The sequence below is a fragment of the Mesoplodon bidens genome (assembly GCF_964165515.1).
Source record: "Mesoplodon bidens genome assembly, chromosome: 3".
Taxonomy (NCBI): domain Eukaryota; kingdom Metazoa; phylum Chordata; class Mammalia; order Artiodactyla; family Ziphiidae; genus Mesoplodon; species Mesoplodon bidens.
In genome coordinates, this window is record NC_138178.1 from 86,826,282 (window position 1) to 86,853,240 (window position 26,959).

The 26,959-nt window shown below is 37.9% G+C and overlaps 1 protein-coding gene across 1 annotated transcript in view; it reads left to right on the top strand.

Annotated features, from left to right (window-relative positions):
- The window catches only part of SECISBP2L (SECIS binding protein 2 like), a 63,549-nt gene extending 36,836 nt beyond the window's left edge, over window positions 1-26,713 (top strand). Inside the window, exons 16-18 of the mRNA XM_081229390.1 lie at window positions 8,103-8,257; window positions 15,303-15,522; window positions 22,425-26,713. Of these exons, the coding sequence (XP_081085516.1) occupies window positions 8,103-8,257; window positions 15,303-15,522; window positions 22,425-23,107 (1,058 nt within the window). The 3' untranslated portion in view covers window positions 23,108-26,713. The remainder of the gene's footprint in view (window positions 1-8,102; window positions 8,258-15,302; window positions 15,523-22,424) is intronic.
- The last annotated feature ends 246 nt before the right edge of the window (window positions 26,714-26,959 follow it).

Consider the following 26,959-nt stretch of genomic DNA (forward strand, 5'->3'; position numbering starts at 1 on the left):
GGAGTGTTCTCATTTCATACTTTTACATGTAGCTAGCTGTCCAGTTTTCCCAGCACTACTTATTGAAGAGGCTGTCTTTTCTCCATTGTATATTCTTGCCTCCTTTATCAAAGATAAGGTGACCATATGTGCATGGGTTTATCGCTGGGCTTTCTATCCTGTTCCATTGATCTATATTTCTGTTTCCGTGCCAGTATCATACTGTCTTGATTACTGTAGCTTTGTAGGATAGTCTGATGTCCGGGAGCCTGATTCCTCCAGCTCTGTTTTTCTTTTCTCAAGATTGCTTTGGCTATTTGAGGTCTTTTGTGTTTCCATACAAATTGTGAAATTTTTTGTTCTAGTTCTGTGAAAAATGCCATTGGTAGTTTGAGAGGGATTGCACTGAATCCATAGATTGTTTTCGGTAGTATGGTCATTTTGACAATGTTGATTCTTCCAATCCAAGAACGTGGTGTATCTCTCCATCTGTTTGTATCATCTGTAATTTCTTTCATCAGTGTCATAGTTTTCTGCATACAGGTCTTTTGTCTCCTTAGGTAGGTTTATTCCTAGGTGTTTTATTCTTTTTGTTGCAATGGTAAATGGGAGTGTTTCCTTAATTTCTCTCTCAGATTTTTCATCATTAGTGTATAGGAATGCAAGAGATTTCTGTGCATTAATTTTGTATCCTGCTACTTTACCAAATTCATTGATTAGCTCTAGTAGTTTTCTGGCAGCATCTTTAGGATTCTCTATGTATAGTATGTCATCTGCACACAGTGACAGCTTTACTTCTCTTTTCCGATGTGGATTCCTTTTATTTCTTTTTCTTCTCTGATAGTTGTGGCTAAAACTTCCAAAACTCTGTAGAATAATAATGGTGAGAGTGGGCAACCTTGTCTTGTTCCTGATCTTAGAGGAAATGGTTTCAGTTTTTCACCATTGAGAATGATGTTGGCTGTGGGTTTGTCATATGTGTTGAGGTAAGTTCCCTGTATGCCAATTTTTCTGGAGGGTTTTTATCATAAATGGGTGTTGAATTTTATCGAAAGCTTTTCTGCATCTATTGAGATGATCATATGGTGTTTCTCCTTCAATTTGTTAATATGATGTATCACATTAATTGATTTGCATATATTGAAGAATCCTTGCATTCCTGGGATAAACCCCACATGATTGTGGAATATGATCCTTTTAATGTGCTGTTGGATTCTGTTTGCTAGTATTTTGTTGAGGATTTTTGCATCTATATTCATCAGTGGTATTGGCCTCTAATTTTCTTTCTTTGTGACATCTTTGTCTGGTTTTGGTATCAGGTTGATGGTGGCCTTGTAGAATGAGTTTGGGAGCAGAGTCCCTCTGCTATGTTTTGGAAGACTTTGAGAAGCATAGGTGTTTGCTTTTCTCTAAATGTTTGATAGAATTCACCTGTGAAGCCATCTGGTCCTGGGCTTTTGTTTGTTGGAAGATTTTGAATCACAGTTTCAATTTCAGTGCTTGTGATTGGTCTGTATATATTTTCTATTTCTTCCTGGTGCAATCTCAGAAGGTTGTGCTTTTCTAAGAATTTGTCTGTTTCTTCCAGATTGTCCATTTTATTGTCATATAGTTGCTTGTAGTAATCTCTCATGATCCTTTTTATTTCTGCAGTGTCAGTTGTTACTTCTCCTTTTTCCTTTCTAATTCTATTGATCTGAGTCTTCTCCCTTTTTTTTTTGATGAATCTGGCTAATGGTTTATCAATTTTGTTTATCTTCTCAAAGAACCAGCTTTTAGTTTTATTGATCTTTGCTGTTGTTTCCTTCATTTCTTTTTCATTTATTTCTGATCTGATCTTTATGATTTCTTCTGCTAACTTTGGGAGTTTTTTGTTCTTCTTTCTCTAGTTGATTTAGGTGTAAGGTTAGGTGTTTATTTGAGATGTTTCTTGTTTCTTGAGGTAGGGTTGTATTGCTGTAAACTTCCCTCTTAGAACTGCTTTTGCTGCCTCCCATAGGTTTTGGGTCATCATGTTTTCATTGTCATTTGTTTCTAGGTGTTTTTTGATTTCCTCTTTGATTTCTTCAGTGATCTCTTGGTTATTAAGTAGTGTATTGTTTAACCTCCATGTGTTTGTATTTTTTTACAGATTTTTTCCTGTAATTGCTATCTAGTCTCATAACGTTGTGGTCGGAAAAGATACTTGAAACGATTTCAATTTTCTTAAATTTATCAAGGCTTCATTTGTGGCCTAAGATATGATCTATCTTGGAGAATGTTCCATGAGCACTTGAGAAGAAAGTTTATTCTCTTGTTTTTGGAGGGAATGTCCTATAAATATCAATTAAGTCCATCTTGTTTAATGTATCATTTAAAGCTTGTGTTTCCTTATTTAGTTTCATTTTGGATGATCTGTCCATTGGTGAAAGTGGGGTGTTGAAGTCCCCTACTGTGATTGTGTTACTGTAGATTTCCCCTTTTATGGCTGTTAGCATTTGCCATATGTCAATTGAGGTGCCCCTATGTTGGGTGCATAAATATTTACAATTGTTATAGCTTCTTCTTGGATTGATCCCTTGATCGTTATGTAGTGTCCTTCTTTGTCTCTTGTAATAGTCTTTATTTTAAAGTCTGTTTTGTCTGATATGAGAATTGCTACTCCAGCTTTCTTTTGATTTCCATTTGCATGGAATATCTTTTTTCCATCCCCTCACTTTCAGTCTGTATGTGTCCCTAGGTCTGAAGTGGGTCTCTTGTAGACAGCATGTATACGGGTCTTGGTTTTTGTATCCATTCAGCCAGTCTTTGTCTTTTGGTTGGAGCATTTGGTTGGAGCATTTAATCCATTTACATTTAAGGTTGTTATTGATATGTATGTTCCTATTACCATTTTCTTAATTGTTTTGGGTTTGTTATTGTAGGTGTTTTCCTTCTCTTGTGTTTCCTGCCTAGAGAAGTTCCTTTAGCATTTCTTGTAAAGATGGTTTGGTGGTGCTTTACCAAAGCAAAGAATTTGGTGAATTCTCTTAGCTTTTCTTGTCTGTAAAGGTTATAATTTTTCTGTTAAATCTGAATGAGATCCTTGCTGGGTAGAGTAATCCTGGTTGTAGGTTTTTTCCTTTCATCACTTTATATATGTCCTGCCACTGCCTTCTGGCTGCAGAGTTTCTGCTGAAGGATTAGCTGTTAACGTTATGGAGATTCCCTTGTATGTTATTTGTTGCTTTTCCTTTGCTGCTTTCAATATTTTTTCTTTGTATTTAATTTTTGATAGTTTGATATGTTTCTTGGTGTGTTTCTCCTTGGATTTATCCTGTATAGGACTCTTGGTGCTTCCTGGACTTAACTATTTCCTTTCCCATATTTGGGAAGTTTTCATCTATAATCTCTTCAAATATTTTCTCAGTCCGTTTCTTTTTCTCTTCTTCTTCTGGGACCCCTATACTTTGAATGTTGGTGTGTTTTATGTTGTCCCAGAGATCTCTGAGACTGTTGTCAATTCGTTTCGTTCTTTTTTCTTTATTCTGCTCTGCGGTAGTTATTTCCACTATTTTATTCTCCAGGTCACTTATCCGTTCGTCTGCCTCAGTTATTCTGCTATTGATTCCTTCTGGAGGATTTTTAATTTCATTTATTGTGTTGTTCATCATTGTTTGTTTGCTCTTTAGTTCTTCTAGGTCCTTGTTAAGCATTTCTTGTATTTTCTCCATTCTATTTCCAAGATTTTGGATTATGTTTACTATCATTACTCTGAATTCTTTTTCATGTAGACTGCCTATTTCCTCTTCATTTGTTTGGTCTGGTGGGTTTTTACTTTGCTCCTTCTTCTGCTGTGTGTTTCTCTGTCTTCTCATTTTGCTTAACTTACTGTGTTTGGTGCCTCCTTTTCGCAGGCTGCAGGTTCGTAGTTCCCGTTGTTTTTGGTGTCTGTCCCCAGTGGCTAAGGTTGGTTCAGTGGGTTGTGTAGGCTTCCTGGTGGAGGGGACTAGTGCCTGTGTTCTAGTGGATGAGGCTAGATCTTGTCTTTCTGGTGAGCAGGCCCCTGTCTGGTGGTGTGTTTTGGGGTGTCTGTGACCTTATTATGATTTTAGGCAGCCTCTTTGTTAATGAGTGGGGTTGTGTTCCTTTCTTGCTAGGAGAGGTTTTGTTATTTTTTTTCCTTGTGGTTCACGGGCCTGTCACTGTTGTGGCCTCTCCCGTTGTGGAGCACTGGCTCCGGACACGCCGGCTCAGCGGCCATGGTTCACGGGCACAGCCGCTCCGCGGCACGTGGGATCCTCCCGGACCGGGGCATGAACCTGCGTCCCCTGCATCGGCAGGCGGACTCTCAACCACTGCGCCACCAGGGAAGCCCTCTGGGAGAGCTTTTGCCTTGTGATATTACGTGGAGCCAGGAGGTCTGTGGTGGACCAATGCCCTGAACTTGGCTCTCCCACCTCAGAGGCACAGGCCTGACACCTGGCTGGAGCACCAAGACCCTGTTGGCCACACAGCTCAGAGGAAAAGGGAGAAAAAAAGTGAAAAAGAAAGAAAGAAAGAGAAGAAAATAAATTTATTAAAATAAAAAATAAGTGTTAAAGATAAGAAAAATTAAAAAGTCATTTAAAAAAAGAGCAGAGACCAACCAAGCGAAAAAACAAATCTACCAATGATAACAAGCGCTAGAAACTATACTTAAAAAAAAAAAAAAAAGGACAGACAAAACTCTAGGACACATGGTAAAAGCAAAGCTATACAGACCAAATCACATGAAGAAGCATATACATACACACTCACAAAAAGAGAAAAGTGAAATATATATATATATATATTGTTGCTCCCAAAGTCTACCACCAGAATTTTGGGATGATTCATTGTCTATTCAGCTATTCCAGAGATGCAGGGTACGTCAAGTTGATTGTGGAGATTTAATCCGCTGCTTCTGAGGCTGCTGGGAGAAATTTCCCTTTCTCTTCTTTGTTCGCACAGCTCCTGGGGTTCAGCTTTGGATTTGGCCCCACCTCTGAGTGTAGGTCACCTGAGGACCTCTCTTTCTGCCCAGACAGCACAGGGTTAAAGTAGCAGCTGATTAGGGGGCTCTGCCTCACTGAGGCCCGGGGTACAGAGGGGTACGGAATGCAGGGCGAGCCTGCGAAGGCAGAGGCTGGTGTGCTGTTGCAGCGTGAGGCGCGCCATGTGTTCTCCTGGGGAAGTTGTCCCTGGATCATGGGACCCTGGCAGTGGTGGGCTGCCCACGCCCCCGGGAGGGGAGGTGTGGATAGTGACCAGTGCTTGCACACAGGCTTCTTGGTGGCTGCAGCAGCAGCCTTAGCATCTCATGCCCATCTCTCGTGTCTGTGCTGATAGCTGTGGCTCACACCCGTTTCTGAAGCTCGTTTAGGCGGTGCTCTGAATCCCCTCTCCTTGCACACCCCGAAATAATGATCTCTTAACTCTTAGGCAGTTCCACACTTTTTCCTGGACACACTCCCGGCTAGCTGTGGCGCACTAGCCCCCTTCAGGCTGTGTTCACACAGCCAACCCCAGTTCTCTCCCTGTGATCTGACCTCCAAAGCCCGAGCCTCAGCTTCCAGCCCCCGCCTGCCCTGGTGCGTGAGCAGACAAGCTTCTCGGGCTGGTGAGTGCTGGTCAGCAGTGATCCTCTGTGCGGGAGTCTCTCCGCTTTGCCCTCTGCACCCCTGTTGCTGCGCTCTCCTCCGTGGCTCCGAAGCTCCCTGCCTCCGCTACCTATAGTCTCTGCCCGCGAAGGGGCTTCCTAGTGTGTGGAAACCTTTCCTCCTTCACGGCTCCCTCCCACTGGTGCAGGTCCCGTCCCTATCCATTTGTCTCTGTTTATTCTTTTTTCTTTTGCCCTACCCAGGTTCGTGGGGAGTTTCTTGCCTTTTGGGAAGTCTGAGGTCTTCTGCCAGTGTTCAGTAGGTGTTCTGTAGGAGTTGTTTCCCATGTAGGTGTATTTCTGATGTATCTGTGGGGAGGAAGGTGATCTCCACATCTCACTCTTCTGCCATCTTGAAGGTCTCCTCTGGTGCACCCTCCCCCCCAGCTCTTCAGGCAGGCCTGGAGCAGGGGCACTAGCCCTGCAAAGGAGCAAGTGAAAAACCCAGCAGTGGCGACCCGACAGCTGGTTCCCGGCGGTGCTACCGCATAGCTGGATGGCTCATTTCTGGCCTATTCTACTTTAAAATTTTTGTATTACTCTCCTTTGATGGCTCTTTTCTCTTAAAAAAATTAGGAAAAAGATACAGTTCTCCTTCTTGGTCTTTGACTGTGGACAGGAGTCAAGTGTAGGCCAAAACATATGTCTCATTATGGACCCTAGGTTATGTAGGCCATACAAACATAGTGCCGTGTTTTGATTCTGAAGCCCAAGGTCATTACGAGTGGTCTTTTAAAGGTCCAGTTAATAGTTTCCACTGTTGATAAAAAGGATAGGCTCTGCTAACCAACTTCTTTTGAGCGTGTTACTTAATGATCATGCTACTTTTGAATAAGCTGAATGCCTTCCCTACTTCTCTAGGTAAATGAGAGATAAATATCCTCTTTTATGAAGAAGATATGGATTTATGTGATCATGGTCTGTGGCATTCTTAATAATAAATGGCCCTACTTTCTAATCATCCTAGAAAGTTTACAAATCAATTATTCTAAAAATAAAGAAATTATTTTGGTAAACATTTCTATCTTCTAATTGATGTATGGTTGACCTTTCCAAACCATAATTATTTTGAATGAACCTGAAAACATTTGGGCTATCTGACTTTATGATATCAATCAAATTTTTAAAAAGAAATGTTTCTATTTTTGGAAGAAATATTCACAATCTAATTTTAAAGGTCTACTTTCCATTGTCCACTTATAACTAATTATTTGCCACTAAATTTAAAACAATTTCAAAATCAATTTCCAGTCCTGAACACTTGGGTACTGAATTGGTCATTAGAGGGGTATATTTTAAATATATTAAACAACATAATTAATGCTCCTCAAAGAAACACTTTCAGATAATTTTCCTTTTACTATTGGGGCATTCTGATCTTGCCAGAGAGACAAAAATAATTATGTCCATTATATGAAAGACAGAAGTTGAAAGGTTCTCTCAAACTATGTAGTAATTAATAACAGTACCATAACATCTGTAAATCTCAAATTCCAGATCAGTTCTTACATAATGGTTATGATATATGCATTTTTACCATAGTTCATTGAGTTTTTCCAATTAGGAAATCAACCTCTCCTGTCTCTTATTTAATATAAGCCAACATGATTGTAGAAACAATATGACAGCAGTGACTAATGTCAGAAATGAAAATGGGCTCTCTAGACGGTTATCCTACCCTATTTCAGAAAAAAAAATGTAATTTGTAATTTTTATATCCTAAAATTACTGTTCAGGGTAGAACATGATGATTGTATGATGCAGCAATATTTTATATTCCACTAAGAAAGAAAAATTCTATCAATCCAAAGATTCCATTGATTGTAGAATGCTACCCTAGTTCAGAGTTGTTAGTATGTGGTAAAAATTTTGCATCTTAAAATCAGTTAAATACAATATTAAAAAAAAAAAAGATATAGGTCTCTGCCCATTTATGGTGGAGATTTGTCTCTCAGAAACCAGCAGTAACAGAGGCTTTTGTACTATGTTGTGCACCGTTATTTGTCCATTTTTATGGAGGAGCCACTTCAGGTGATTGGAGTAGACAGAGGCATCAAATAGCAGTAGCAGGCAGAGGGGAAAAATACCAGTAAAAACAGTAATAATGTATAATCGGTCTTATTGCATGTGATAGGTTGCTTACTTGAGCTGAGAGATTAGATAAAGGAATCAGCCACTATTAACAATTTTAATTAATTTTAAAAAATGAAAAATGTTTATTATATTGAAATTTGACTCCTGCTATACTAATCCCTGTGGAGAAACAAAAATATTCGCATTAAAGGAATATAGTATTTAACTGGGAGAAAGAAAATATGTACATAATATCCAAATATAGTACAAATTCAGATAGGCAAATGTGGTGAACAGCCTAAGTGCCACAAGCATTCATGGACTCCTTTGCTGCTGTGTTTTATGCTGTCGGGTGCTAAAATAGCTCCATTTAGGAAATAACTAAAAACTTCTCTACATGTTGATTTCTCAGGTGGCCTGGATGAGGCTCTCTATAATGTTATAGCCATGGCACGGGAACAAGAAATTCCTTTTGTGTTTGCCCTTGGAAGAAAAGCTCTAGGACGCTGTGTGAACAAGCTGGTTCCTGTTAGTGTGGTGGGAATCTTCAACTACTTTGGTGCTGAGGTAAGACTTAGAAGATGCAGTCCCTCACTGCCCACCCCCCATAGTACATCTTCTTTGGACACGTGCCATTGTTACGTTTGAGCATTTGGAGAAGTGATATGATGACTCTCCAGGAATGAGTGGAAAATTCTTGAGTATTACATTTCTTTTTTTAGTGTTGAAAACATTTGCGTAAGTCAATCCTATAGCATTGTGAAAAGATTTTAGCTCGTATTTCTGCTACAGTGATTTTTTTTTTCTGGGTTCAGATACGTAGTACTTGACAATATATGTAACTGCTGGGTAAAGGTATCCAGTATTGTACAAAGTAAAACAAATTTCTTCAGTCTGTATGTTGGGTATATTTTGTGCTGCTAGGAGTCAAGAGAGAAAAGAATCCTTTGTTTGGAGAGGATTTTCCTTTGAAAATGAAATTCCTAAACCAATTGAGAGAATAATTCTACACCCATGATATTTGTCTTCCTCTCATAGTCGACTAATACAAACTTTGCCCATAGGAGCTGATAAATTATAAAGTAAATGTTATTTATCTAGAGTAATGCTTATTAACATAATATTTTAAGATTGGTGGGGTTTTTTGAACGTGTGGGGTTCTTTTTAGAACATCATTTGACTTGTGGTTTTTACATTGAAACATTTTCAGTTGTACTTGTTTTAAATTGTATACAATCTGTGCATACAATAAGACTTTTTTATGAAGTTGATTCTAAAGTATTTTGTGACACAATTGATGGACCATTTTCCCTCTTCTCAGCCATACTATTTGTGTATATTTAAGTGTCTATCTTTCCTATCCAGTCACCATACTGAATACCCCCATCCCCCTATCCATTCAGTTTCTCTCCCACTGCCCATTAAATTATCTGTCTACCCACCTACTCTTTTTTTTTAACATTAATTAATTTATTTATTTTTGGCTGTGTTGGGTCTTTGTTTCTGTGCGAGGGCTTTCTCTAGTTGTGGCAAGGGGGGGCCACTCCTCATCGCGGTGCACGGGCCTCTCACTATCGCTGCCTCTCTTGTTTCAGAGCACAGGCTCCAGACGCACAGGCTCAGTAATTGTGGCTCACGGGGCCAGCTGCTCCACGGCATGTGGGATCTTCCCAGAACAGGGCTCGAACCCGTGTCCCCTGCATTGGCAGGCAGATTCTCAACCACTGCGCCACCAGGGAAGCCCCTACCCACCTACTCTTTACGATCATGTAATTAATATTTGTCCTGCCATTAGCATCCCATGCTTTTCTCAGTTATAGATATCACACTGCTTTGTCATAGTTAATGTGTTTCTTCATGTAAGTGTGAATTCCTCAAGGGTAGGACTCTTGTCTTTTTTTGTTTTGGCATCTTTATTGGAGTATAATTAACTTACAATGGTGTATTAGTTTCTGTTTTATAACAAAGGGAATCAGTTTTTATCTCCTTCTTCTTGCGTCTCCCTCCCACCCTCCGTATCCCACCCCTCTAGGTGGTCACAAAGCACTGAGCTGATCTCCCTGTGTTATGTGGCTGCTTCCCACTAGCTATCTATTTTACATTTGGTAGAATATATAAGTACATGCCACTCTCACTTTGTCCCAGCTTACCCTTCCCCCTCCCCAGGTCCTCAAGTCCATTCTCTACGTCTGTGGCTTTATTCCTGTCCTGCCACTAAGTTCTTCATAAACATTTTTTATTTTTTAGATTCCATATATATGTGTTCACATACTGTATTTATATTTCTCTTTCTGACTTACTTCACTCTGTATGACAGACTCTAGGTCCATCCACCTCACTACAAATAACTATTTCGTTTCTTTTTATGGCTGAGTAATATTCCATTGTATATATGTGCCACATCTTCTTTATCCATTCATCTGTCAATGGACACTTAGGTTGGTTCCATATACTGGTTATTGTAAATAGAGCTGCAGTGAACATTGTGGTACATGACTCTTTTTGAATTATGGTTTTCTGAGGGTATATGCCCAGTAGTGGGATTGCTGGATCATATGGTAATTCTATTTTTAGTTTTTTAAGGAAGCTCCATACTGTCTCCATAGTGGCTCTGTCAATTTACATTCCCACCAACAGTGCAAGAGGGTTCCCTTTTCTCCACACCCTCCCCAGCATTTATTGTTTGTAGATCTTTTGATGATGGCCATTCTGGCTGGTGTGAGGTGATACCTCATTGTAGTTTTGATTTGCATTTCTCTAATGATTAGTGATGTTGAGCATTCTTTCATGTGTTTGTTGGCAATCTGTATATCTTCTTTGGAGAAATGTCTATTTAGGTCTTCTGCCCATTTTTGGATTGGGTTGTTTGTTTTTTTGATATTGAGCTGCATGAGCTGCTTGTAAATTTTGGAGATTAATCTTTTTCAGTTGCTTCATTTGCAAATATTTTCTCCGATTCTGAGGGTTATCTTTTCTTCTTGTTTATATGGTTTCCTTTGCTGTGCAAAAGCTTTTAAGTTTCATCAGGTCCCATTTGTTTATTTTTATTTCCATTCCTCTAGGAGGTGGGTCAAAATGGATCTTGCTGTGATGTATGTCCTAGAGTGTTCTGCCTGTGTTTTCCTCGAAGAGTTTTATACTGTCTGGCCTTACATTTAGCTCTTTAATCTATTTTGAGTTTATTTTTGTGTATGGTGTTAGAGAGTGTTCTAATTTCTTTCTTTTACATGTAGCTAGCTGTCCAGTTTTCCCAGCACCACTTATTGAAGAGGCTGTTTTTTCTCCATTGTATATTCTTGCCTCCTTTATCAAAAATAAGGTTTATATAATAAGGCGTGGGTTTATATCTGGGCTTTCTATCCTGTTCCATTGATCTATATTTCTGTTTTTGTGCCAGTACCATACTGTTTTGATTACTGTAGCTTTGTAGTATAGTCTGACATCCAGGAGCCTGATTCCTCCAGCTCCATTTTTCTTTCTCAAGATTGCTTTGGCTATTTGGGGTCTTCTGTGTTTCCATACAAATTGTGAAATTTTTTGTTCTAGTTCTGTGAAAAATGTCATTGGAAGTTTGATAGGAATTGCATTGAATCTGTAGATTGCTTTGGGTAGTATAGTCATTTTCACAATGTTGATTCTTCGAATCCAAGAACATGGTATATCTCTCCATCTGTCTGTGCCATCTTTAATTTCTTTCATCAGTGTCTTACAGTTTTCTGCATACAGGTCTTGTGTCTCCTTAGGTAGGTTTACTCCTAGGTGTTTTATTCTTTTTGTTGCAATGGTAAGTGGGAGTGTTTCCTTAATTTCTCTCTCAGATTTTTCATCATTAGTGTATAGGAATGCAAGAGATTTCTGTGCATTAATTTTGTATCCTGCTACTTTACCAAATTCATTGATTAGCTCTAGTAGTTTTCTGGTAGCATCTTTAGGATTCTCTGTGTACAGTATCATGTCATCTGCAGACAGTGACAGTTTTACTTCTTCTTTTCCAATTTGGATACCTTTTATTTCTTTTTCTTCTCTGATTGTTGTGGCTGAAACTTCCAACAGTGTTGAATAATAGTGGTGAGAGTGGGCAACCTTGTCTTGTTCCTGATCTTAGTGGAAATGGTTTCAGTTTTTTACCATTGAGAGTGATGTTGGCTGTGGGTTTGTCATATATGGCCTTCATTATGTTGAGATAAGTTCCCTTTATGCTTACTTTCTGGAGGGTTTTTATCACAAATGGGTGTTGATTTTTGTCGAAAGCTTTTTCTGCATCTATTGAGATGGTCATATGGTTTTTCTCCTTCAATTTGTTAATATCGTTTATCACATTGATTGATTTGCATATATTGAAGAATCCTTGCATTCCTGGGATAAACCCCACATGATAGTGGTGTATGATCCTTTTAATGTGCTGTTGGGTTCTGTTTGCTAGTATTTTGTTGAGGATTTTTGCATCTATGTTCATCAGTGATATTGGCCTGTAGTTTTCTTCCTTTGTGACATCTTTGTCTGGTTTTGGTATCAGGTTGATGGTGGCCTTGTAGAATGAGTTTGGGAGTGTTCCTCCCTCTGCTATATTTTGGAAGAATTTGAGAAGGATAGGTGTTAGTTCTTCTCTAAATGTTTGATAGAATTCGCCTTTGAAGCCATCTGGTCCTGGGCTTTTGTTTGTTGGAAGATTTTGAATCACAGTTTCAATTTCAGTGCTTGTGATTGGTCTGTTTATATTTTCTATTTCTTCCTGGTCAGTCTCAGAAGGTTGTGCTTTTCTAAGAATTTGTCCATTTCTTCCAGATTGTCCATTTTATTGTCATATAGTTGCTTGTAGTAATCTCTCAAGATCCTTTGTATTTCTCCAGTGTCAGTTGTTACTTCTCTTTTTTCATTTCTAATTCCATTGATTTGAGTCTTCTCCCTTTTTTTCTTGATGATTCTGGCTAATGGTTTATCAATTTTGTTTATCTTCTTAAAGTACCAGCTTTTAGTTTTATTGATCTTTGCTATTGTTTCCTTTTTTTTTCCATTTATTTCTGATCTGATCTTTATGATTTCTTTCCTTTTGCTATCTTTGAGGGTTTTTTTGTTCTTTTTTCTCTAATTGCTTTAGGTGTAAGGTTAGGTTGTTTATCTGAAATGTTTCTTGTTTCTTGAGGTAGAATTGTATTTGTATAAACTTCCCTTTTAGAACTGCTTTTACTTTTGCAGGTTTTGGGTCGTCGTGTTTTCATTGTCATTTGTTCCTACGTGTCCTTTGATTTCCTCTTTGATTTCCCTTGTCTTTATATCCCTGAAAACCTTTTACATTACTCGAGGATGCGCAGGTATTAAATGTTTGTTTAATTAATTGTATGGTAGATGTATATCTGCCTGTTACGTTAAACTACATGTGAGAATTTAGGTGGTAAGTAGTTCTGTGGTAAAGACACATAATAACAATGTACTCTTTTGTTCACTATTAGAGTTTATGGAATAGGAATGGGATCAGGGTCAGGAAAAGGGGATATGTTTGTTTTTAATTGTATTGACTTCTTACTGAACTATGTATATTAGGTTATATCTATGATATTATATTATAAAATGTTTGGCAGTTTTGTTTGTACATTGCTTTTCTTGCCTTCTCCATTTTGAGGTAGTAAGTTATTGTTTAAACCAAAACACATTCATAAAACGGAGGTAATGGAAGTACTGATATATTGTCAAGTGTGTCTACTCATAGTAATGTGGTAGTGCACTTACCCTATATTTACCATGTAATAATTCTAACCTTTGAATTAAGCTTTCTGTCCTTACCCTGATATTCAAGGCTTTTATTCCCTAATAGCTTTTCTCTTCAATTTTATTTTCTCTTCTTCTTGCATATTGTTTTATTCCCAACAGTTTCTGTGTTTTATTTATATTGTAAAACCAATGTTAATCTCAAAATTGCATATCCATAAGCCTATTTTCTTTTTGTTGGCTTCACTTAAGTGCATGGTTTATTAAACCTTGCAAACAAATATTTATGAAGTCTCTTACATGTAACTCATGGGGGCTGCTTTTAACAGAATCCATCCTCCTTTTTAAAAATAAGTAAATCCTGAATATATTTTTGATACTACTAGCACCCACCCCTTTTCAAAAATCAATAAATACAGTTAGCAGCAGTGTTTATTGTACCTGTATTGTACTTTAGACAGTTTAAACTGCAGCTGGGTAAAGCACATTACTTATTTTTTTCCTGCTTAAGTTTAGTTTTTAGAGATACATTATTCCATAGTAATATGACACGTTTGCCATGCATTCATGTTGCTATGGTTTATATTTAAATGACAGTGCCTTGTTAAGAAAAAAAATTGTGCTGTACTTTGTCTCCATTGTCTGAAAACATAATTATATATATATAATGAAACATATTCTTACAGGTGGCCAGGTCATAGTTACCATCTGAAATTTTTTACTTAATGTGTGGGTATATTGCATTCTGATACTAAATCAAGACATAAAACAGGAGTAGAATGTTGTTGAGTTGTGTTGAATTGTGATGTAAGAATTACTAAAAGTCATTTGATGTAACAATCACTAAAAGTCATTCTTTGGTTGTCTTTCTGGTGACTGTGAAAACTTCAGTTTTCTTTAGACATCGTTAGACGTCATAGTTATTGAAGTACAGCTTTAATGCCTAACGAATTTTGCCATTTATTAACACAAATGAGCTCTTTCATTTACAGTTTCACTGGGATTATTAATTCCATTCATGTTCATTCTGTTTTGCTGATGGAAGAACTTCTGGTTAACTCCACATTCTATTTCCAGGTTCTTTATTCTATTTTTGTAATCAGCCTTTCATCATTTTCAAGGCTGCAGCTAGCCATACCATCACTTCTTTTTGGTCTTGTAAAGAGTTCTTTCAACAAGCAAACATGATAGGGAACTTTTCATTCCTGTGGAGACTGCCATCTGCTTCTGCATCCTTTGATATCACCCTGCATAGACTCATTCCCTTATATTCGAACCCATATAAGATTCTTCACTGTTCCCCAAACAAGCCTTGAACTTTATTAAGTCTGTACCTTGGTTTATGGTTTTGCATGCATGGCTAAGAATGTACTATCTCCACTCCTCAAAACTATACCAGATTTTCAAGGCCTACATCAGGTGTCATATTCCTTTATGAATTCTTCACTGATGCCCAGCAGTTAGATGTTTCCTCCCAAAGCTAAACCACTTTGTACATCTCAAGGCATTTAAGGTATTGTCCCCTGAATCATCATCTCCTGTCCTCTCCTTTCAACCATATGGAAGGTTCCTTGAGAGCAGAGGGGTGGTTCCAGTAGTCTTTGTACCCACTATAGTGCCACATGCTAAAGGGTGCAGTTGAATTGATAAACTCTGTAAGAACTTTAATATAGCATATTTAGTGGCTCATACTGAATCAAGAAGTTGCCTCAGACTTGTGAGAATTAAATAAACAATATATGTAAGTTACAGAGTATTTTATAAGGTTCTGTGGTTTGCATACCATTTGGATTTTGTGCTGATAGAAAGTGTATCCAATCCTGAAACAGTAGAGGTATTTATTGATAATGGTAGTAGTAAAGAGTATAACAAAAAAATGGACTGGGCAAAATCTCTTTCTTTTTAGAGCCTGTTTAATAAGTTAGTAGAACTCACTGAAGAAGCCAGGAAAGCATATAAAGATATGGTTGCAGCAATGGAACAGGAGCAAGCCGAGGAAGCCTTGAAGAACGTGAAAAAGGTGCCACACCACATGGGGCATTCTCGGAATCCCTCTGCAGCAAGCGCCATTTCTTTCTGCAGTGTTATTTCTGAACCCATCTCTGAAGTAAATGAAAAGGAATATGGTAAGTTATTACATACCATTTTAAATGACTGAAATTTTGAAATAATTTAATGATTAATGTCATTTTAAAAATGACTTTCCATGCTACCTTTTGTTTTTATCTTCTTGATTCAAATTTTGCTCACATTTTTGGTTTAAAAATTGCATTACACATGTCCATTGAAAGTTAGGAGAATATTTGGGGCTGAGAGTTTCTGTGAGACCCTGAAATTAGTCACATTTCCAAAATCTTAAAAAGAAAAAAAAATCCCAAAGGGATTTAAAAAGCCAAATGTACCATTCTTCTGACCTATCACTAAGTAAATAAATTCTAGGAAGTTTTATTCTAATACTTTATACTTGATTATTAAAATTTTGTATTTACTGTATAAACAAAAGACCTGAATATTCACTCTAAACTTATCAAACGTAGACTTGTGACATTTGTCTTGAGTTAAATCTGGTGGTAGTGAAAAAGAATTATAGACTAAAAACAGTATTTATGTATAAGGTTTAAAGTAACAATAGTTACTGTACTCTGCATTTTAGTAGTTTCCTTGCAATGTTTCTATAATACTTTGAACACTAGTACTAGAATACTAGATCACTTTCTTGATCTAGTTTCTGATTCATTTCCCCTGTTCTTTTTTAAAAATAGTACAGCCACCTCCTTCACCTTGGCTTCTTGTTTTTCTTTTCTCTTTTTAGTCTTATCTGAAAGTTTGTCAAATAGCTTGTTGCCAACTAAAATGTAACATGTAAAAAACTGAGTCATCGCTTTCTTCCTTTCTTCCCACACTTCTCTTTCCTGCTCTCCTTGTCTGTGATTGTAGTTAAATATTTGGAATGCTTTTGACAAAGCTGCAGACCAGAGGCAACTAACAAGTTATTGTGCACCTTTCAGAAACTGTTGGTCAGGGAAAGGTGATTCTGGGTTAGAGGCAGAGATGTTTCTTTGGCTAAAGTGATACTAGTTGAAAGTAAAGAAGATAAAGAACCAACTTTGCAAATGAAATCATTTCTCTATATAGTGATATTCCAGATCTCAGAGGTAAACTGCAAGATAAATTCCTAAAGCTGTGGGTTTGGGGAAATGACGGTCATCTTCATTTGGGCACATAAAAAGAAAAGTTATAAAAAGAACCTCTCAAAGACTTAGAAGATGTTTTTTTAAAAAAAGCACCAGATTTAAAGTGTTCAAAGATTGAAGCCTTGGCTTTTCCACAGTCTGCCTAGGGTATTTAGGCATAATTGATTAATTTCTGAGCCTCAGATTTGTCTTCAGTAAAGTGAGGAGGGTTTGTCTAGATCAAGTATAAGGTGTCATTCAGAGCTAAAGTTTTGTGAGCTAATGGCTGAATTCTAAGAAAGGATTTAGACAGAACCTTAAAGATTCTGGCCTATGATCTGATTTATGAGGATGTCAACAAAATAAGTGGAAATAATCATAAATAATTTGCTTTGAGAGTAAAGCACAAAGTTACTCTGTCGGTATCAGATGTATTCAGCAACAGACATAAAACCCACTAATGGGGCTTCCCTGGTGGCGCAGTGGTTGAGAGTCCACCTACCGATACTGGGGACGCGGGTTTGTGCCCCGGTCTGGGAAGATCCCACATGCCGCAGAGCGGCTAGGCCCGTGAGCCATGACTGCTAAGCCTGCGCGTCCGGAGCCTGTGCTCCACAACGGGAGAGGCCACAACAGTGAGAGGCCCGCGTACTGCAAAAAAACAAAACAAAACAAAAAACCCACTAATGTGGCCTGAGAAATTAGAATATTAATTATTTCACAATGTTGTCAATGTCCCTAGTTCTTTCCTTTTTTCTATTCTTCCATTTTCAGTCTGTGGCTTCTTATTCTTGTGCTTATCATCTCATGTTCATAAATGGCTGCAGTGGCCCTGGGCATCACAACAGTTCAGGCAGGAGGTTCAAGCAGTATGCTCTTTTTATCAGTGAAGGAAACAATTTTCAGAACACTTTGCCTTTTGTTTCATTTGGCCAGAGTCGACCATGTGACTGCTTTTAGCTGCAAGGGAGATGTGGGCAAGAGAATATCTGGCAAAGGCGAATGGGATAGTCATGATAGTCTAAGAACTATTTTAATTCCTCCCATGGGACTGTGTTCAAGTCCATCTCAGGTTTGGGGGTTCTGTTAGCCAGGAAGAAAATGGGGAATGACTGTTGGGTAGACAACAAATAGTGTCTCCCATGCCATTCTGGTGCAAGATTTCTAAAATGTTTTCTTGTGATTTCCACAGTTTAAAGAGAAAACAAAGCTGGGAAAGGGATGCTAAACGTTGGTAGAATAGAAAGTTTCCTATGATAGTTCAGTCTTACTGTTCTTTGTGTACACCGTAATTGTTTTCTTTGCTTATGTTTTCCTTCCACCAGAGCTGAGTCTCAATTTTGTCATACTTACGTGAAACAAATAGATTCAAACATAAATCCCAACTCAGCAGTATGTTCTTTGAGATAGAAACCTGACACCTAACGGGCACTTGACATATAATAATAATAGCTCACTTACTGAATTCTTACTAGGCACTTTTATTAAGACATTTAATCCTCTGAGCAGTCCTAGTAGATAAGAGATATTGTACTGCATATTACAGATGAGAGAACTAAAATGAAGTGAGGTAAATAACTTGCCAGTGTCACACAGCTGCTAAGTTTGACTCTAGAATTCTTAGCCAGTGTGATGTGAATTCCTTGTGTGTTGAATGAATTTCCAGTAGGACCATACGGTAAGTTTTCAGTAACCACTTGTGAGGGGAGGACTACCTCTATCTATCTTGAGTTTCCAGCTCGTTCTCTGCCACCACACCTTCTTCTGTAGGGTCTTGAACTCATCTCTGTGTTCCTCTACTATATACAACTATCTAAAGATGGACAGCTTCCCTCTGTGTACTGACTGAAGGGAGAAATACACACACCTCATCCTCTGAGAAACCAACTAGTGTCAAGGTTGAAAAGGTAGTTTCACAAAGAACCAACTAACAAAACAGGAAAGCATAGAGCAGCTTTATTGACTAAATTCTAAAGTAAACAATTCAGAATCAAGGTAGGTTTGGATCAGTAACATTTTCAGGTTTGTTGAGATCTTTGACCCTGCCTTTACATTGCTTCCTAATCCCTTCTTCAGAAGTGGACTTCTTGATGTGCTATTCTGGCTTTAGACTCCTGTATTCAGCCCAACCCCCTCCCATCCCCTCCCCGCTCCTCCAACCAAAGACGGCATTTTCATACTCGCTTTGTTTCTCCCCATCACAGTTATGTGTTTGTGTGCTCATTAGTTGTTGATCAGGCTTCACCTATTACTTTAAGGTGGGACCCTGGACCCTCCCCGTGGATATGTGACCTCAGTGGCTCTTTGATCATTGCAACAGGTCTCTTGATGGCTAATCACAGAGTCCCTTGTCTCTGCTTCCAAGGTCATATCTCCCTTTCCTTTCTAAAGGACCTGTCTGGCTTTCAGCTCACCTACCTAGTAGCTGAATGCCCAAGACAGAGCCTGGAGAGAGATCAGCCCTGCTCAGTTTCCTTTTCCTGTTCCTTTGACTCACTGTCAAGGGAGAGGTGGGACTTTTTCTAAGAATTCTTATAGTACTTTTGAAAGAGGAAAAAAACTGTTGGAAGGAAATATGTGTACCTAAATTTTGTAAATTGTATGGCTTTTGAAAGTTTTTTTCTGCATAATTACATATATGGGTGAAAATTTTCATTTACTCTAAAGGCTTATTTTCCCAGCCCATACTGTATGCCAGCCACAGGAACACAGAGATGAGTGGGAATGAGGAGGGAGGAGGGAGTAGAACAAAAAACAAATGCTTTTGAACCAAATATGCAGAAAGTGCTGTGGGACTTCAGGTTAGTGACGGTCTTAGGAAAATCAGGAAAGGCTTCACAAAGGAACTGACATTTAAAGGTGGTTGTCAAGAATGAGTAGGAGTGTGAAGGGTAAAGGAGGAAAACACATCTCAAACAGAAAGAACAGCTTATGCAAAGCAAAGAATTGTAAACAGAAAGGGTATGACTTCTGTGAGCAGTGAGAATTCAAAGTGACCTTGAGCATGGAATGCATGGCTGGGGGTTAAAATGAATGGGACCAGAAGGATAGATTATGAAGGGTTTGGTTACTAAACTAAAGAGTTTGGATTACTAGGGTAATAAAAAGCCAGTTAGACAGTGATGTGGTCAATTCACAAAACCAATTAGAAAGATATAGTAGATGTACATGGGCTTCCCTGGTGGCGCAGTGGTTGAGAGTCCGCCTGCCGATGCAGGGGACGCGGGTTTGTGCCCCGGTCTGGGAGGTTCCCGCATTCCGCGGAGCGGCTGGGCCCGTGAGCCATGGCTGCTGAGCCTGCGCATCTGGAGCCTGTGTTCCGCAACGGGAGAGGCCACAGCAGTGGGAGGCCCGCGTACCACACACACAAAAAAAAGATATAGTAGATGTACAGCAAGATAAAGGAGGCTTGAGCTAAGGCAGTAGTGACCAAATTTAATAGTTTTGGGGCTAGAAGTGACATGGTTTAGTTATGAGTTCAGTGGAATGAAGGGATATAGTAAGGGAGAAAGATAGGATCAAGGATTACTATAAGGTTTCTTCTGCTTTGAGACTGAAAAGGATGTTATTAACTGAGAAAGAGAATAAAGGAGGAGGACTAGATTTTTTTGTCATGAGGTAGGAATGCAAGTGGAAAGACCTGTTCTACATTTGAAGTAGCTGCAGGAAAGGAAGGTGTTTTTCCCAAACCATGCGCCCTGACTTCAGGTGGCCAAAATATGGTCTGTAGCAATATATAATTGATAGGGGGTAATCAAGTTAAGTGTATTTGTATGAATAGGCTTGCTTTATCACTACAGCTTGATCATTATGCCTGTAAAATGCAAATAGCAGCTACAATGCAAATAGAAGGGGATTTTTATTTTTTAAGAAAAGGCAAAAATAAGTGGGACTACATAAAATCAGACAGCTTCTGTACAGCAAAGGAAACCATCAACAAAATGAAAAGGCAACCTACTGAATGGGAGAAAATATATTTGCAAATCATGTATCTGATGAGGGATTAATAACCAAAATATATAAATAACTCATACAACTCAATAGCAAAAAAAAAGTCCAATTTAAAATTGGGCAGAGGATCTGAATAGACATTTTTCCAAAGAAAGACACACGGATGACCAACAGGTACATGAAAAGATTCTCAACATCACCAGTTATCAGAGAAATGCCAGTCAAATCCACAATGAAATATCAGCTCACAACCTGTTAGTTGGCTGTTATCAAAAAGACAAAAAATAACATGTTTGCAAGGATGTGGAGCAAAGGGAACTCTTGTGCACTACTCATGGGAATGTAAGTTGGTGCAGCCACTAAGGAAAACAATATGGAGGTTCCTCAAAATATTAAGATGAGAACTACCATATGATCGAGCAATTCCACTTCTGTGCATTTATCTGAAGAAAATAAAAACACTAGCTCAAAAAAGAGGTATTCACCCCCCATGTTTATTGCAGCATTATTTACAATAACCAAGATACGGGAACAACTTAATGTCCATTGATGGATAAATGGGTAAAGAAGATCAGTGGATAAACAAGATATGGTGTGTATTTGTATATATATGTATATACACACACACTGTGGAATATTATTCAGCTATTAAAAAGAATGAAATCTTGCCATTTGTGATAATAAGGATGAGCCTCAAGGGCATTATGCTAAGTGAAAAAAGTCAGACAAAGAAAAACACCGTATCATCTCATTTATATGTGGAATCTTAAAAACAAAACAAAAAATAAACCAAAAAACCCCCAAGAAAACCCCCGAAGCTCATAGATACAGAGAACAGATTGGTGGTTGCCAGAGGCAGGGGGGGACTGGGGGTGGGCGAAATGGGTGAAGGGGGTAAAAAGTTACCACCTTCCAGTTATAAAATAAATGTGGCTTGGAGATCTAATGTACAGCATGGTGACTACAATTAATATTATTGTATTGTGTATTTGAGAGTTGCTAAGAGGGTAGATCTTAAAAAAAGATTTGTAATTATTAATGGGGATGGATGTTAACTAGACTTCTTGTAGTGATCATTTCTCAGTATATGCAAATACTGAATCATTATGTTGTACACCTGAAACTATAATAATATAATGTTTTATGTCAATTATACCTCAGTGATAAAAAAAATTAAATGGAAAATAAAACATACAAAAAAACAGGTGGGAGAGTTGTTCTTCATCTCCTGATTCCTAGTACATTTTTTGCTCTAAACTGACTACCTGTTGTTAAAAATAATTTAGATTATCACCACTGTATGATATCAACACTGTATGTATCAACACTTTATTATTTTTTGGCTTCAAAGTCACTTGGTAAGCCAGGCAACATACATATGTTATAAAACACATTTTCACAAATATTAGAAGTGCATGCATGGCATCTTTGCTTATAAATGGAAACACAAGTTCCATTACAGGCCAAAAGACAGCTCTGACTTGCTAAAGGAGCACAATATAAGCCTGTTAAATCAGAACTATTTCTTTCTCTTTTTTTTTCTGATGGACATCTTGGCTCTGCCATCTGTGACTTGTGGATCTTTGAGCCCAGGACACTTCAGGGCCAAAAAAAGTTAGGCAATTCATTGATTTTTGTGAATACATGGATTTTATATATTAGAGTCAGTGAGCTCCTGTTAGTATTAGATCTTCTGCATTCTGAAGCATTAACATACTTATTTTGGCCTCTTTGTTTCTTTATGTTAAATGTGCTGGGGTTTTTTGAGAACTGTTTTCTGTTTATAACATTCCAATCAGTTGGTGAGCCAACAGATTTCTGTAGTTTGTTCTTCTCTCTTGTAAGAGTTGCATGATTCTGAAGCAGTGTTCTGGTTTTTTAAAAAATCTATTTGATATTTGCAGAAACAAATTGGAGAAATATGGTGGAAACTTCAGATGCATTGGAAACATCAGAAAATGAGAGAGAAGTTTCTTGTAAGCACAGCACATCTGAAAAACCCAGTAAACTTCCATTTGACACAGCCCCTGTTGGTAAGCAGTCATCATCAGTGGCTGCAGGCAGTACTACCTCAGCTACAAACCCTGGAAAATCAACAGTGAGTGATAAAGAGGAAGTGAAGCCGGATGACCTGGAATGGGCCTCACAGCAGAGTACAGAGACCGGCTCTTTGGATGGCAGTGGCCGGGATCTTTTGAATTCCTCCATCACCAGCACCACCAGCACTCTTGTACCTGGCATGCTGGAAGAAGAGGATGATGAAGATGAGGAGGAGGAGGAAGATTATACTCATGAACCTATATCTGTAGAAGTGCAGCTCAATAGTAGAATTGAGTCTTGGGTCTCTGAGACTCAGAGAACGATGGAAACCCTTCAGCTTGGAAAAACCCTTAATGGTTCTGAAGAAGACAATGCAGAGCAAAGTGGGGAAGAGGAAGCAGAGGCTGCTGAGGTGCTAGAGCCAGGGATGGATAGCGAGGCTTGGACTACTGACCATCAGGCAAGTCAGGAGCAGCAGAAGCCCAGCAACTGCAGCTCGCTGAACAAGGAGCACTCTGATTCTAATTATATGCCCCCAAATCTATAACTCAGGAAATGTCAGCTGTCTATCTCCAACTATGTAAGGGTTGCAGCCATTATCTTTCATGCTTCATCTCAACATTTTGCACTGTCCAATATTTAATATATGTATTTAATTCCTGACAAATATTTTTGTAGCTGTCTTTTACTTGTTATGATCCATAGTTTAGCTTTTAATTAGCATCTAAGTGTCTTTCAAAGAACTGTATGGAAAATTCAGAATTGTTTCAGCTTATTTTGTTATGGAAAATAACGATTAAAAAAGAAGACCAGATTTTAAAGAAAGTAAATTTAAAATGCCTATTCAGTCATTTTGAAAGTTAAAGGTTAAGGTTCTAAGGAAAGGAGCAGTTACCAATGTTTGCTTCAAGACTATACACCCTATACTCTAATTTGTCTGACCAAAAAGTTGTTTGGGCTTCTTTAAAAAAGAACTGGAGGTAGAGTTAGAAAACTAAAAAAGTGGCTGAGGTAACTAAGTTCACTAAGTGTTTTGTGTTAAAAATGGATGCACCTTTCATTTAGTCCACAAATGCTTATTTCAGAAGTCACTGATCATGGTAATTGATTAAAGTTGGGATGGGCTAAGACAGAGCCTCCAATACTTAGGCTAGCAAAGGAGCCACCGTGGTAGATTAGAGCTGGCCTTATTTGTGGAAAGTTAGATATGTTGTCTTTAATAGTGAGAAGTCACCCATGATAGGACATTCTGGATTCTCTTTCACATTTGCTTCTTACTTACCTCAGGAATGCTCTTGTACATAGTCGTATTGCATAAAATTAGGCAAATTTTGACAGGTGAATAATTGTAACCGGTTGTATGACTGCAGCACTTAATTGTAAACTATCCAGAAGCAGAGTCTTATACTGGTGTGTTCTCTTGCATGCTTCTGATTTGGGATTCTCTGGACTTAAAATATGGATCTGATTGGATATTCATACTTGTCCTGAGTGGAAAACCGTTGCACCTTTTAAGAAAAGTATTTTGTCCCTAACCTTGAGCACCTGCCAGGTAACACTGACCACAGTTACTGACGGGAGTCAGGGAAAGGAACTTTATGCAATTGTAACATGTATCCTGATAGTCAAGGTTTGGAAGAGGAAGTTTTGAAGAAAAGAGGAAGTTCTAATCGTGCTGAAACTATTAGATGATTTTAGAGTGTGGAGATAGGCACAGGTATTAACTCTTGATCACTGCTATTTATCTCTACCCTTCTCCTGGAATGTTTATACCTCCTTGGGTGAAGTTAAAGTTATTGAGCTAAATGTTTTGCTAGTCAGTCACCACCTGGTAGTGACCTCTGCAAGTTTATAATGGTGGGAGAAATACAAATTACCTATTTTTCTGTCTTCCCTCCAACTACCTACCACCTCCAGTTAACCAACACACGTGTCTGCGTACACATACACACACACATGCATGCCAGCTTTACACTTCCAACTCCGATAAGCAGGCACAAAACTGAAGAGGGAGGGGTATTTTCCCTGCCCAGGTTTTATGGGGCAGAGCTTTGCCTCACAGAGGTGAGAGGGAAGAATTGGGCAGATTCTTCACCGAATGCATTGGGACTACTGTTCTAGTATTGATGTATTTATTGATAATACCAACATTAATTACTGGAGAGACCAGATTCTTGGTTGATGACTTGGTTATTTGTGAATTGTGAAAGTTTAGGAGCATTGCTATGTAGGAAATGTCAAGTCTATCAACTTTATTAGTGTGCTAAAAGGGGACGTTATTGTACTGTCCTGTCTAAACTGTTCTTCAGTATAGACTTCTTAGGCACAAAGTATCCAGTACTTAAAGGTATGTAGCATGTAAGGAATGAAGCCTCTGAAATAGTAATCATGGATTTATATGTGGCAGATCCTACTGTCTCTGTACATTTGGAAGTGTTAGTTGGTTTAAAGAAATGATAGAGGTTTTGAACTACTGACAATCTTAAAAGTATATTGAAAATTTTTGCATACTTTTTAATGGTGTAAATTTCCTTTGCTTGGTGTCAGTGATTCAAATAACTCTTGATCTTAAGGTAATGAGTGGCTTTTCAAAGGTTTCTTATATTTTATATCTCTACTGAATGAGAATTGTCATTTTAGATTTTTGAGATTTGTATCAAAAGAGAAGTTGAAGAAATCTTCAGAACACCAATAACTTTGAATTTTGCTATAGACTTCAGAAGTGTTCAGTTATGTGTTTGATAAACGCTCTTGCACGTGCAGTATCTTCTGCCAGCAAACCCAAGGGACCATGGCCTTTTTTATATGAGACAGGTCACCTCTAGAGGACAACCCAAAATTTATTAAAGGAAATGCTACTGTGTAGAACGTATGCTTAAATAAGTATTGATAATGTCTTTATAATTCGTTTCCTTTTGATAAATTCTGGAATTTGTGTATATTATATGCAGGCAGAAGTGTGAAAATTAGGAAAGTGTTTTTGGATCTGGGGTGAGTAGCTCTTTGGAGATCTAGAGAGATCTAATGCTAAGAATAAAGGTTCATCATCACAAGAAATAAAAACCATAGTGATTTTTTTCTTCATGTGTAGAGGTTGTTTTACTGGCAATAATTAATATTAGATTTCTATTTCAATACATAAATATATGAATTAAAATGTGAATTGCACTCCCAAAACTAGATTTCTGCTTCTTAGGTTTGTTTGCTGTGAAGATTACTTCTCAAAAGACAATGTTCATATTAGCTTAACTTTTGGTTTAAATATGTTTGTAAATGTTGTAATATATTTCTTTTGACTAAACGTGGGAAAAAATGTGTTATACGTTGAAAAGTTTTTAAAGGCTCTGACTGGACGTCATTTTTGCAGAGATGGTATTTTATATGCTTCCAGTATTTGGAAAAGAATTAGTCAAAAGGAATTCACATAGTTCAAATATTGAGAAATTAATATCCAAATAATGTAATTGTCTGATTTCTTAATAAGCTGGGGGAGGTGGGTGGGATGGGAATTACAGTGTGCAAATGAGTAGTGAGCTCCACATTCATTTTTCAACTCTTTAGCACAAAACCGTTCAATCCTAACACGTTGTTACTTTAATATATATATATATAAAGAAGTATTACTGTTTGTAAAGCTGCTGTTTGCTTAAAAAAAACCCTGTCATTTAAGTATTTTCTGTATGTTGTGTCAACAAAGTAGAACATTAACTTATCCATTTAAACACTTTATCTTTTTTTGACTTAAAAATTTTTTTGTGAAATAATTTATCTTCTTCCTCCCTCGTTCCTTCCAACCTTTACACACATCACAGAATCAGCCAAACTGTTTGCCTCATCTGAAATCTGAATTCTAATTAATGATAAAAATTTAAACTTTGTTGGCACATCACACCTTAAGAGGATTTGTATTATTTTGTAATTTAATTTCTAAATATACCACGTGAATTTATAATTTACTGTCTTAATTGTAATGCTCTAATTAAAAACTAGCAATGTAAGTGTGAATTATAACATGAAGGGATTTTCATCTTGATAGGTCTTTTGCTGTATGAAGGATGATTGCTATATCACATTATAGGGGTAATAACAGCTTTTTTGCACTATGTAAATACTAGTGGAAATTCTTCTGTAACTAATAAAATGATTATTGAAATGTAGTCTATCATTTCAGAATAGGTGCTTGAGGAATTCCTGACTTGCCCAACATGTAGGATAGAGAGAAAAGAGTCCAGCTTGTGGTATCCCTTAGTGCTCTCATGGGTTTGCCCAAAGAAGGTAAAATCTGCAGGAAGGAGTAACTAGTAAAAATCTTTATGGTTGGTGTGATCTGTGGCATGGGTCTAACCATCTCACCAGAGACCATCTTAATGTTAGGAAAAGGCTCCTACCAATTCCTTCT